The 13,885-nt window shown below is 48.8% G+C and overlaps 2 protein-coding genes across 2 annotated transcripts; one reads left to right on the top strand and one right to left on the bottom strand.

Moving 5' to 3' along the window:
* The first annotated feature begins 5,695 nt into the window (after positions 1-5,695).
* On the top strand, positions 5,696-7,567 carry LOC120711531 (nuclear transcription factor Y subunit B-11-like). Its single transcript, XM_039997088.1, has one exon. The coding sequence runs from the start codon at positions 6,435-6,437 to the stop codon at positions 7,191-7,193; it is 759 nt and encodes a 252-aa protein (XP_039853022.1). The 5' UTR covers positions 5,696-6,434; the 3' UTR covers positions 7,194-7,567.
* Positions 7,568-7,755: 188 nt separating this feature from the next.
* Positions 7,756-12,967, bottom strand: LOC120711533 (RNA-binding protein 42-like). Its single transcript, XM_039997089.1, has 6 exons — positions 12,370-12,967; positions 12,178-12,275; positions 9,020-9,116; positions 8,834-8,919; positions 8,666-8,757; positions 7,756-8,082 (listed from the first exon to the last, which is right to left on the bottom strand). The coding sequence occupies exons 1-5, from the start codon at positions 12,746-12,748 to the stop codon at positions 8,704-8,706; spliced, it is 714 nt and encodes a 237-aa protein (XP_039853023.1). The 5' UTR covers positions 12,749-12,967; the 3' UTR covers positions 7,756-8,082; positions 8,666-8,703.
* Positions 12,968-13,885: the final 918 nt, after the last annotated feature.

Raw genomic sequence — 13,885 nt, 5'->3', positions numbered from 1 at the left:
TGGACGCGCACGTGAGCGTACCTTTTTTTAAAAAAAAATACTGAGCGTACCTTATTTGCAAACAAGATCCTTAGTACCGATCAAAATAGGAAAAAAAAAAGTCTCCTTGGAAAGGAGCACAATAGCACGTGTGTACATGTACTCACTACGGGAAACTTTCACTTTGTCGTGTGCCTAGCTCTTTACCGTGAGCAACATCACAGACACACGGCAAACCCAATATATACCGAGTGCTGGCCACAAAAACTCACAACAAAAATTAAGCACATGGTAAATTAAATTTTTGCCAAGTGCGACAAAAAAACACATGGCAAATTGAGTTTTTGCCAAGTGCCTAGCTGTTGACATACGGCAAAGATAAATTTTGCCGTGAGCCTAGCTGTTGGCACACGGCAAAGATAAATTTTGCCGTGAGCCTAGCTGTTGGCACACGGCAAAGATCAAGTACGGGACCGCCGACGGCGGCGCAGCCCTGTGCAGGCGGGAGGGGCGACGACAGCGCATCACGGCCCAAGCGCGAGCGGCACATCGTGATTTTCGGGTGAATATTTGTTCGTCAGGATTTCAGTGTGGATTCATTAAATTGTTTGAGGGCTTTTGTTGCTAGGATTTTTGTGTGTATCTTTGATTCAATCCCCCCTCGAATCTCTCCTGAATCTGCTTGAATTTTGAGTTTTCCCCAAATCGCGTTCATGGAAGAGACGCTCGAATTTTCATTTGATTCATAGTGGTTTCTTGATTGTTTTGCGATCTTTTTCATGGATCTATTAGACCTTGTGACCTTGCATCTATGGCTCAATGAAGCGCCCCGACCCGAAGATCAAGGCTAAACCATGTATTAATAACCGAATAAGGTCTCCGGCATAATACATGTTACATCAAGTGGAGTCCAGAGTCATATAGAGTTTTATTTAACACGTACATGAGGAGTAAAGTGACAACACAAAGCTACACAGAACAACCATAGGATAACAACTAGCATAGCGACATGCAGGACTAGCTCTTCATCCATTACGGCTCCACTCGATCAGCTTGGGTGCGGACACGATCTACTCGTAGTCTTCTGGCACAAAGTCAGGATCCTCTGGAGAAAAATCAACAGGGGTGAGTACAAAAGTACTCAGCAAGCTCCACCTCGCCCTACGGGAGGGGAAATGACATGCACGACGCACATTGAGCACAATGCATTAGCAATGCAACTAATGGTATGCAACACCTTCCCAACACAACCCACAATAGGTAGCTCACTAGTTGTCAGGACCACACCGTAGCCTGTCCATACCGTGGACACGGACCATTCGAATGGATTATACACTCTGCAAAGGTCGTACACTGTACCCACACGCTCGGCTGCCCGAATGGACAACCGACATAGCCGACACCCAGCCGTGGTCACACCCCAGCCCGGCCGCACAAACCCTCGGGCCCTGACCCCAATGGTCTATACCCGTAAACCATCCCTGCGACCGTCAGGCTAACCAGTGGGATTAGGCTAAATCCGGCCCATACCGGAACCTGTGGTCGTACTAAAGTAAGCTAGGTGAGATGTCAAAACAACTCGGTTCTTATGGTTCACCAATGCAGCAACCATCCCTCAACATGTCAACTCGAGCCTACCACCACGGTAGCACTCACCTGCCAGTCTACCACCACGGTAGCGCCGGCTCCAGCATACCCAGCTGCCCTGGTCTTAGCCAGATCCCTTCGTATCCTAGTCTCAGCTCTAGATATGCATGACTACTCAGATGCATGCATGAGCACACTCAATCACTCAAGTACTGGTATATGTAATCGATCCTAGACCCAGGCTACAGCTAAACGTCCTCACATGGATGCAACCGCTCACGTAGGGGTCGATGAAACTTGCCTTCGCTTGCGTACGCGTCGGCGGCGGCGGCTTCCTGCTCGTGGTACGGGTCTTCTGGCTCCTTGGCAGGCTCCTCCTCGGTCACTCCGTGATCTACAGGCGAAAACGGCACAACCGGCAAACAAACACAAGCAAGCAATAAAATAAGCTCAAATGGAGATGAAAATAGGAGGAATAGATAATATATGATTTGAGGAGAGTTTAGGAAAAAGAGCTACGTAAAAAGGAGTTGATATGAAGGAGATATTGAGTTTTTAGTTGGTAGAATGATTTGGATTAAGTGCTCACGGCCTGGTGGGTGTTTTGGGCTTTTGTTGTGGAGTTAATGGTCGGGGGAGCTGCCTGCCATCTCACCTTGGCGCGGAACAGCTCGAGGAAGAGGACCAATTGTTGGAGCTTCGTCTCGTGAGTGAGCTGGGCTCGGGAGGAGTGGTTCAGCTAGCGGAGTGAAGAGGCTCGGTGTGCTTGGGCTGGTGACGGGGCTCGTCACGGCCTCGCTCCTTTTATAGGCGAGGAGAGCAGCAGCGGCGTCACGCAGGGACGGGCGACGGCGTGGGCTGCGGCAGCTCGTCGTCAATGCGAACAGTGGCAGCACTGAAGGCGCGAGCGCCGAGGCGGCAAAGCCGGCGAGGACGCTGCAACGGCGTGGGCGAGGTGGGGACGCGGGAGTGGGCGGCACGGCGTGATGCCGGCGGTAGTGCGCGGTCCCGTCGTGGGGCCGGCGTGTCGCGCGTGCGCGAGCGAGAGCGAGCGGGTGAGACGGTTCGGCGGAAAAAATCTCGGCCGGCACTGTGCGTGGCGACCCTGATTTTTAGCGAGGTGGGTGCTGCCATGACGGGTCTTTTCAAGGTCAATGGTGTGGGTACTCTGTGGCTTCCAGGGAATGATGAAGTTATGGCAAAGGAGGTAGGCGCTGTCATAATTGTCTGGGAATTATGGCATGGTACAGTGACTTGAGAGGCTTTTATGGAAACGAGATGATTTTTGTCGTGGGTGCAAGCATGCGTATACTGGTTATTGGGGGGAACGAATGTACTAACACAAGGCAAGCGTATAAGATAGTTTGCCTAGTAATTATGTAATACCTCGTATAACGTTAGTATTATTTTACGTTACTAGTTTAATTGGAACATAAGTTTTATTTTAGTGATTGTTGGAAATTGAGGTGGCCCTACTAAGTTGAGGATCTACACCAACTCAATTCAGAGTCGGTCAGTTTCTAGTTACTTAGTGTACCTGATCCTTTTGACGGCAGAGCCGCCTTTTACTTCCGGGAGGCAGAGCCTACCAACAGATGAAACTGGCTTCCGGGTGGCAGAGCCAACCTTCGATGAAGCCCAGACCCTTTTGTGATCCCGGGTGGCAGAGCCAACCTTCGATGGATCACAACTTATACACTAAGTACTAAGGTTAACCGGAAGATTAACACTTATAAAGACACTTACCTTGTTGGAGCAACAAAGGAACACACACCTAGCACACTCTACCTATGCTCACTTCTACTATGCCCTTGGATGTGTGTGTGATGGAGTGGAGTAGTATGGCATGGCAAGGGGGTGGCATCCTCCTTATATAGGCACCCACACCCTCTTGGATGAGTGACACTTATCACACTCTGGGAAGTTCCCTACAAATATCTAAGTTCCCTACAAATATCTAATTCTAGAAAATTCTAAATTTTACCATGACAAGAAAATATCCAAGCTTCTTGTCTTCTTATGATTCTTGTGGAACATTCTAGAACTTTGTCATGGTGAACAAAATTATGCCATGGTTTATCCTTTTTTTATAGAACCTTCTAGAAGTTTGCATTATAAATTTTAACATTCTCCTTTAATCGTGATGAAAACTGGGATGTTAAACTCAAATCTCATTTGAATCGGTGGAGTATTGAGGGAGTATTTTTCGTTCGAATGTTTGGTGTTTGCTTGTCTTCGTTCGTTTAATTTTTTTGTTCGTGTGCTTCAAGGGTACACCACGGTGGCGACGGCGGCCTGACGCGAGGCAGAGCAAGCAACGTGAGCAGGGCGCGGCGTTTCGAGCGGCGACTGCTGCTCCGTCGTCAGCGGCCTCGTCTGCTCCGTCTTCAGCGGCGACTGCTGCTCCGTCTTCAGCGGCCTCGTCTACGGCCTCGACTACTGCTGCCATGCCACACAACACACATCACCCTGACACCCACGAATCATCAATCCATGCCTCCATGCAAGTGATGATTGCTCTCGCAGGTCCAATCAGGTTCGTCGTGAAGGCATGGACAATACGGCAGGGCTGGATTTCTTTTTTTTATTTGCTATTATTTTTTTGCCGGGTGTCAGAAAATGCACACGGCAACCTCTTTGCCGTGTGCCCGACAAAAGACACACGGCAAACGACCTCTTTGCCGACAGTTGTATACCGTGTGTGTTTTGCCGTATGTTACACACGGCAAACCTTTTGCTGTGAGTTTTTCGGCCTTTGTCGTGTGCTTTTGGCACACGGCAAACTAGACGACTCTGGTAGTGACCGAAGGATACCACGAGAAGATTCGAGGAGATACACACTTCTGCGTTGCGTAGCGGGTGAGGAACAAGATTCTCATATATCGCCATGGCATCTCCTCATCTTTTGGTACCATCCAGACTTTTTTTTTCTTTCTACGAGTGCAAAAGGAATTTCCTTTTCCCTAGGGTTTTTTCTTTCCTAGAAAAAGAATAAAAACGCCTCGCTAGCTTTCGCCAAATATTCTCCAGAGGCCTGCTACGCTCGTTGAGATGTCGCTGGCGGAGTTTCATGTAGAACTAGGGAATGATGAAAGGAGGGTGTGGATAAAAGGACACAAAGAGAGGCTGGTCCAACGTTGATGATGATGCCTTTTTTTTAGACCAGTTGGACCATCAACAAAAGTAGGTATGTCATTTGTATCCTGATGTCAACAATGAGGACGAGGTTAGTGACATACCGGTTTGGCCATGACTCATGACAGTAACAAAAAAGGCTACCTGAAGAAAATGATGGAAGAACGAGGTTACTTACGCTAGCTAATTCCATTGGTCACATGTATAAACACTTAAAAACGTGCTTGTGCGGCTGCACTGGGAGCTGACAAATGGCAGAATCTCAGTTCACAGGATGACCTCCGGCTGCTAGAACTAAACTAGTCGCCCGTTTACCGTTCAACTCCAGGTCCCAACCAATAGCGTCATCCTCCATATTGCAAAGCCTGCTTAAGCGACTAAACTAATAACCCCCCGATTACGTTGTTAATAATCCCGCTCCGGCACCCAGGCTGCCCCTCACATATTCTTCTATTATTGCCCGATGTGATGGTGCGAATAATCCGCAGCGCCTTTGAACCCGGGAAAGAGAAGAAAAAAGAGGGGGATAAGAGGGGCATCCTCCCTTTGGCCTTTTGTCCCGGCTTTTTTTTGAAATCACGAGATGCCATATTAGACCAAGTAAGAGAGTTATAGTTCGCGCCAAAGATATTTTGTGACCCTAGTTTAGTTTTTATGCTTTTGTACATGCCATCTTTGGCTATGAACTTAAACACATTGTCGAAGACGACAATGGGGCAATGACCATGAGCCCCCCTTTTTTTTTACCAAAAAAGGGTGTTGTGCATCTGTTCCATTGCTGGGATGCCCTTGCCACTGGTCTAGGAACCTCAAAATCTTTGTGAGATGCCGTTGCTTGAAGTGACACGGGAAGTGGCGAGGCTGTGGAGTATGCCATGCTATCGGCTATCCATGGAATATTTTGGTGTTTCCTCTGTCTTCATCTTCATATTGGAACTTTGGCCTACAAGTTCTGGAACTTCAGATATATTCGGGCCGATCAGCATAGGATGCATGCTCCACACAAGCCTCCATTTTCAGATCAGATTGAAGAAGAATGGATGCATCCGTTCACACACTTTGTTTCGCGGTACCATATCTGATCTGTGTATTCGACATTGCAACTAGGCTTCCCTAATGGCTATGGATGATTCCTTCAAGTGTGGCTTGAAGATATGAAACAACATGTTGTGCTTCCTTAACTAATCTACTAGAGAGTGTCATCCCTTGCCAAATTTTGAATCCTTAACATGATGATGGCACATAAGCTTAAGTCCTCGCTTCAAAAGCAGGAATTTCTTTCTAAGTTAATCTTTTATATAATAGAGGCTTAAAATTTGAATGTTTTTAATTAGTTTAACTGGGATCTGAACTTCTTGCTAAATACCTTTATGTTGAATTGTTTCATGTGAAATTCTTGTAAATATTATGAACAATTGTACATGTTCCAAACAAGCCGCTCTTCGCCACTGCAAACCGCCATATATATTAGTTTTTGACTTGACCATAATTAAGCTCCTAGCTGGGGAAGAATTCTGCAATGATCATACAATTAATAATCTTGTGTGTGCTTTGTGTCGGCATCAATACCGTCCTCCCACTCGCATCTCTCCTACTCCTACCTAGCTTGCTCCCTCCATTCCAACTTTAAAAGGAGATCATCTCTTTCCACCACTCCATGCATCCATCACACCCAGCTCCCACTCTCTCCTCCATCCTACAGCTATAGCTAGTAGCTACTCTACTCCAAGGGCATGAAGAGCAGGAAGGGCTACGGCGGGCAGCAGGGCCACCTGCTGAGCCCGGTGGGCAGCCCGCCGTCGGACAACGAGTCCGGCGCGGCGGCGGCGGCCGGGTGCGGGAGCAGCGCGGGGTACGCCGGCGGCGGGGACTCGCCGGCCAAGGAGCTGGACCGGTTCCTGCCGATCGCGAACGTGTCGCGCATCATGAAGCGGTCGCTGCCGGCGAACGCCAAGATCTCCAAGGAGGCCAAGGAGACGGTGCAGGAGTGCGTGTCGGAGTTCATCAGCTTCGTCACCGGGGAGGCCTCCGACAAGTGCCAGCGCGAGAAGCGCAAGACCATCAACGGCGACGACCTGCTCTGGGCCATGACCACGCTCGGCTTCGAGGCCTACGTCGGCCCGCTCAAGTCCTACCTCAACCGCTACCGCGAGGCCGAGGGCGAGAAGGCCGCCGTGGGCGGCGCGCGGCACGGCGACGGCGCCGCCGACGAGGGCCCGCTCGGCGCGGGCGCCGTCGCGGCGGCGGCGCCCGCTGACCGCGCGGGCCACCACGACGCCGGCGGCTCGATGGACGTCGGGCTCTTGATGGGGGTCGGCGCCGGCGGGTTCGGCGCCGGCGGCGGGACGTCGTCGTACTACTCGGCGGCCGCGGGGAGGGCGTACGGCGGGGACGGGTCCAAGGTGCTGGAGTTCGACGGCGAGGAGGAGAACGGCCGCGGCATGCAGAGGGGGTTCGGCGCCGGCCACCTCCACGGCGCCGTGCAATTGTGAAGGGCGCGCCGTAGCTGTAGTTGTAGGAGGCGACGAACGGCATATGCTTCGTAATCGTAATTAATTAACTAAATTTGCTTCGCGTACTAATGAACTGTTGCCGCTCTGCAGCTGTTAAGCAGCAGTTTTTTTTATGCTTTTCATCGAATGTTTAATGACAGGATTTGAATTTGAAAGATTTCTCTTGATTCGGAAGGAATTTAGATAGCTGGTCGAAATTTGCACGGAAAGTGATATGGCAACAGCTCTGTATTTCCCGATACAAAATCAACAGAGGTAGCCGGGTGCAGGGATGGAATTGCAACCGGGGAGTGGCGCCAACCGCGTGCCAAAAATGTTTTTTTAGAATCGCCACAGATGCTGTTAAGAGGAGGGGGAAAAAAGAGTAAACTGTGCAATGGGCTTTAAATAAAGAAGCCAGTGGGTGGGCTGCTGGGCTTGAGAACGGCAAAGCCTTCTCTCTGGTCTCCTCTGAGTAGGTTCTATCTCAAAGTTAATCGTATTATCGAGAGACCTAGATTATGAAAGCTCTTGTTTCTCTAGCAAACTCTGTAATTTATCGGAGTCCTTGTAAAAGCCAAAGAAGAACAAGAATACAAATCAATAGTTGGCTTGGCTGAAACCTAAAGCAAAAGGTTCATTTGGCTACACCAAAACGCCCTCATTAGTCATTCGTCATAATACTGTTCCAGAATGCATCAACGTGCAAGTACAACTGTTGAGAAAGGGAAACAGAAAGATGGAGCACAGCTTGTATCAAGTAGCTATTGATGCTCCGTTTTATGGTCACAAGTATTCGCACAGCCTAAAAGTAACATCAGGTAGCCTTTCGTCTCGACTAGTAGTGCAGAAAGAGAAGAACTTCCTGAAGTATCCCAAGGGAGCAGCACTGCATGATACAAACCATACACGCCATCCATTAGTCTTCCAAAAATTACACAAGTCAATCTAATTTAGAAGTCGCGAGCTAATGTGGAATGGAAATCTGTTTTTAGTTGATGCAATTCACAGAGGAAGAGAGAGCAGGGCAAAGAAAAAAAGACTGAGAACCAAGAAAAACAGAATATTAAGAACCAAGAATAATAAAGTAATTGCCTCAAGGGCTTTGGTATCACACTACTTTTTGTTCAAATTCATATTTCAAATCATGTAGACACAACCCAGTTCATTCTCAATGATGGTGATATGAAAGTAGTGTGACCCTACCATTTGTTTTCCTCTATAAAAGTAAGGTTTATACAACCAACTACTATACATTCCTCGGTTTCCCTCCATACCATTATTATCCAAACCCAAGATTTTCTACATGAAAAAGTTACATATTCATAGTGATGCGATATAGTATTCAGCTCGAGTAAGTACTTGTGCAACGATAGAACAATATATTGGTAAAGAAAGAACATTAATAACCATAGTGGGGTCACAGCGTTTTCTGACAGCTCATCTATCATGTAAACTGAGAAGGAACTTACCATCTGCAGGGATCATTATCAGAATGACCTATATAGCTTTACTTGTGCAGAATACTCTTCTTGGGCATTTTAGGCTTCCTCTGGACATGATTCTGAAAGATGGAGAAAGTATGGACAAAATTAGAGGGCACACCAGAGAGCGAAATCAGAAAGGAAACAGACAAGCACCTTTTGCCTTTCCAGAGCCTCAACATCTGTCCTCTCCTTCCAGTTACTCTTGCGCAATTTAATTGGGCGGTTACCTACATACTTTCCTGAAAGAAGTTTTGTTCACAAGTGAAATGGAACAGTAAATCAAAACATGCAGACAAGTTGCAGCAACCGAATCTGCAGAACATAGATTGAGATACAAACCATTCATTTCTTTTATTGCTGCAGCCAGATCAGTAGGGTTTGAAAAGCTCACAAATCCATAACCTTTAGTTTTGCCAGTCCTCTTATCTCTAACAACCTGAAATAAAGAATACAAAGACAAATTAAGGCCATATAGAATCAAGCATATGGATTTGTTTGTGAGCTAATGTTATGGCAAGCGGAGCCGGTCCAGGGCCCACGCGGTACTGTACCGCGTGAACCGCGAATAGGATTAGTTGGGTTTGTTAGGAAAGAGATAAGTTAGAGGGATTTGGTTAGGATATTGCTTAGGGGTCAAGTCAGTCGTCTCTATAAAAGAGACACCCTTGTATCAGTTGAGGTCAAGCAAGAATATAAACCCTAAATAGTTCAGAGCCTCCGAGGGAGGGCGAACTGGTTTATCTTGCCCTCGTTTTATCTACTACAACATCTGGTATCAGCCTTCTGATCCTACCGCCTACAACCACCTCCGCGGCGGCGGCCGCCACCACCGCCATCTTCCGTTCTGACGCCACCAAGGCCCGCCCAATCCCACCCATCAATCCGGTTCGATCTGGCATGGCCCTCGCTGCGCTTCATCGTATGGACACCACCCTTGATTCAATCTCCGAGAGGTTGGATCGCATGGTGCAGCTGATAAAGGAGATGTCCGTGGGGATAGATGCATCCATGGCTTCGCCGCCAACTCCTGCATCATCGATGCCGTCTGCTGACCTGCAGGCTCCATCTACTCCATCCCCGCAGGCGACGCCAGTGGTTCTGCCGGCACCTTCTCCTACACTGCAGTCACCAGCGACACCAGTGGCGCCGCCGGCGTCTTCTCCTGGGCTGCAGCCGCCGGCGCCTTTTCCGCCTGCAGCCGTCTTGCCTCCTGCGCTGCCGTCACCGGCGCCAATTGGAACGCCGATTGCTGCACTGCCTTCCATGGCCGGCTGCTCTCTCACGCATACCTCCTCGAGAGGCGAGGAGCGAATCCCGGATCTGATGCCGACGAGGAACCCGACGCCGGTGCAAATCTGGATCGTGAGGACCATCTTCGACTCCGGCGGGAATGCGGGATTCGTCCACCTCACGACTCCGGCCTACCCGTCTACAGGGGCCCCTCGGCTCGGATAGGCACCGGGGGCACTGCCGATCGCGCAGCGCTCGCGCTCGCACACCATGCATGTGCGACGGCGCCAACGTTTGACACTCTGCCCCGCCGCCGTTCCTGCCCCGACGCCCTGCCCCCGGAGGACTTCGCCGCGGAACCACTCCTACAGGCGCTCACTGCATCGTCCTCGTCCTCCTCAAACAGCTCTTCCCGGTCCAGCACGCCAGCCATGAGGCAGGGCGCGCCGCTGGCAATGTCTGCATCCACCGCGCCATGGACCTGCTCGGTCTACTCGACGGTCTACTCGCCGCTGGCTCAGTGGTGGCTCAACCAAGCACTTTCTCTGCATTGGCGTTCCAGCTCGAGCCTGGCCTTCTCACAGACGTCATCGCCAAGAACATCACCGTGGACACTTTCCATCCACATCTGCAGCCATGTTCACCCACCACAGCTCGAGGACGAGCTGTCTTGGAAGGGTGGAGTAGTGTTATGGCAAGCGGAGCCGGTCCAGGGCCCACGCGGTACTGTACCGCGTGAACATCGAATAGGATTAGTTGGGTTTGTTAGGAAAGAGATAAGTTAGAGGGATTTGGTTAGGATATTGCTTAGGGGTCAAGTCAATCGTCTCTATAAAAGAGACACCCTTGTATCAGTTGAGGTCAAGCAAGAATATAAACCCTAAATAGTTCAGAGCCTCCGAGGGAGGGCGAACTGGTTTATCTTGCCCTCGTTTTATCTACTACAACAGCTAATCTCTTGCTCCTCTTTTGGGACAACCTATGTGAGCTAGTTTAGCTTTCTTCGGTTGAAAGAATTTAAGCACATGGAAGGAAGCAGAGAATGAATTCAACAAAGAGTAGGTTCTTTATTGTTAGCTAGAAAATTATTCATGGATGTGTAAGGTTACTTGAAGTCTGTTCCTTCACTTTTTAGTTTTTGCTACTTCATATGAATTTAATGCTGTTTACAGAACTAACCAATATGAAGTAGCACATTACTACGAAAAAGATCTATATGAAATACCTTGAAACTGCTTGTTTTCTCCCATGCATGCAACATTTTATAACACATAGTTATTGTGACAATATCACTATGTGAATTGCCATTGATGTTCTGTAGTCTGCTAACTTTTGCAGTAAACGGTGTTATTCTGATCATGTTAGATTCCCCATTTGTTTGGGTAGTCCCTTGGTAACAGTCGATAATCAACATGAACATGGAACAATGGAAACTCTCGTTTTCATGCTTGCCAATCCTTGTCACTTCTTCTATGCTTTATTACACCTGACAATTAACGGATTTCAGAAGATCTAAATGTCTTACAGATTTTTGCAGTCCATGCTACAAATCCTTTTGCATGACATGATTTACCTAGCTTTGGCAGATCTAAACAACTTATGCATTTACTTCCCCCAGTGATAGTAGAGGGCAATTTGGACTTGGGAAGATGCATTTATGTAAAAAACTCAGTTAAACTATTACATTACTCTTTTAGACTTAGCTACAAATCCTGAAGTAAATGACAGCAAATGTTTTAAACAGCCAATTACATAAAACTGACGAATATACATATTTTTTAACCAGGAGTATTTTGCAGAGTATGGTTTCATTAACAACTAGTAACTGCATATTTAAATATTATGGTGTGTAAAACATAGTTCATGCCCAAAGATTATTAGTTACTATATTACATCGCAGCTCATGCATGATATTGAATATACCCAGATAACCATTTTGGAGTACAAGTTCCCATAGAATCTCCCCTAAGCCATTTATTTGGCAATAAACTCCATCTGTCTTTTAAGCACCTCGTGCAGGCTGTAAAGTTATCTACCTACGCTAATCATTTAGGACAGAATTACATTGAAAAATATTGATCAGGCTGATAATTCACTATGAATTTCACCGCGCCTTGTGCCACAACTAAAAACCTGAGCATTTTTATTACCTTGACATCTGTATAAAACTCTAGAAAAAATTTGACAATGTACTACACAGCACATATTGAAGAGAACTGGTTTCACCACGAATAAGTTTTTCCAACAGAGGGGAGCAGAGTAGTTACCCTTGCCATGTTGAAGGAGGGAAACCGTGAGAACGCTTTGGAGAGGACATCATCATTAACTTCGTTGCCTAGATCTCCACAGAACAGCCTATAATCATCTGCAAATTGTTGAGAGTTGAAACCCAAGTAAACAAGAGAAGGATGAGGGATTAAACGAAGGGGAACCGATCGGAGAGAGGTTATGGTCAGTACTTTCGGGCCAGTCGGTAAGGGTCGGGTCCTCCCAGGACTGTCCGGCGGCGCGGCGGGGGATGGGCTTCTTGCTGCTGGAGGGGTCGGAGGGCCTGGCGCCGGCGCTGGTGGCGGGGTCGAGGACGTCGCTGGTGGCGAGGGCAGCCTTGACGCTCTGCAGCGCCTCGGGGGTGATGGTCTGCGCGTCCCGCTGGAAGAGCTGGTGCGCCTGGTGCAGCTGCTGCTGGTACTGCTGGTAGCTGTTCGGCGCCATCGGCGGCGGCATCTGCGGCTGCGGCTGGTGCTGCTGCAGATGGAAAGGGAGCGGGAAGTAGCTGGCCCCCGCCGGAGCCGAAGACGACGACCCGGGAGGCGGCGGCGGAGGAGGATTGGAAGGCATGGAGGCGAATCTTTGGAGTTGGGAGTGGCTCAGCCGCGACCCAAGAGTTAGGGTTTCTTCTCCTCGTCAGGCGCCGCCGCCCGCGCCCTCACCGCCTTCGCGTGTGCGCCTGCCGCCTGGCTGCCCCGCCTCCCGCTCGATCCTGCTGCGAAGGAAGTTGCTCCACTACGGATTTGGGTGCCGAATGCCGATGGAACATTGGGGATGGATTGAATTTCTTCGGTGAAGAAAGCGTAATCTAAGACCAATAGCATTTTACGTTTTCACACGGACTAGCGATGGCATTCATTTTCTCCTATGGTCTCTTTCCTACGTGTCACAGAGTCGTGTTTGGTTCGTTCAAAGATTCTAGAACATGATTCTAAAAAAATTCGCATGTATAGAGTACTAAATGAAGCCTATTTGCAAAACCTTTTTAGAGATGAGTGTAACTTTTCGCGATGAATCTAATGATGGTAATTAATCAATGATTGACTACGGTGATGCTACAGTAACCATCCTCTAATCATGCAGTCAAAGGCATCGTTAGATTCTTCATGGTTCCTAACGCAGAGATTATGGAGTTGGTTTTATAAACTGTCTTCATTTAATACCTCTAATTAGCGGTCAAAGTGTGTTCTAACTTATTCTAGGGAAGAATCAAATAGGGCCAAAAAAAAATCTTCATGCAAGGAGTATAATTACAGCCCTCTCGTCCATTGATAGTTGGAGCTGCTTTTCAAAGCTGACGGAATCTTTGCTCTTATCATCTCTCTCCTCCGTGTAACGAAAAATCTTCACTGAAGGAATGCGGACTGCAGCGAACGGCGGCGCTCGGAGCGGCAGATCTTAGGGGGCGACGCGGGCGCTCGGAGCGGCGACCGGCGGATGAGCGCACGCGGCGGCGGAACACGAGTGCACACGGTGAAGGCGCTTGGAGGGGCAGCCGGCGCTCGGAGTGGCGAAGTCTCGGAGGGGCGGCGCTCCGAGGGATGGCAGGCTTGCGGCGCCCCTGGATCGGATCGGGGGTGCAGTGCGAAGGGGGAGGGCGGCGGCCACAGATGAATCCAGGATGGGGGGAGAAAGAAGAAAAAAGTGGGCCCCACCTCAATCTAACCCAATATCTTTAGGGGATAATTTTTTGAGGTGGGTTAGATG

Source organism: Panicum virgatum, chromosome 6K (assembly GCF_016808335.1).
Source record: "Panicum virgatum strain AP13 chromosome 6K, P.virgatum_v5, whole genome shotgun sequence".
NCBI classification, from domain to species: Eukaryota; Viridiplantae; Streptophyta; class Magnoliopsida; order Poales; family Poaceae; genus Panicum; species Panicum virgatum.
This window is presented reverse-complemented; position numbering and strand designations above follow the sequence as displayed.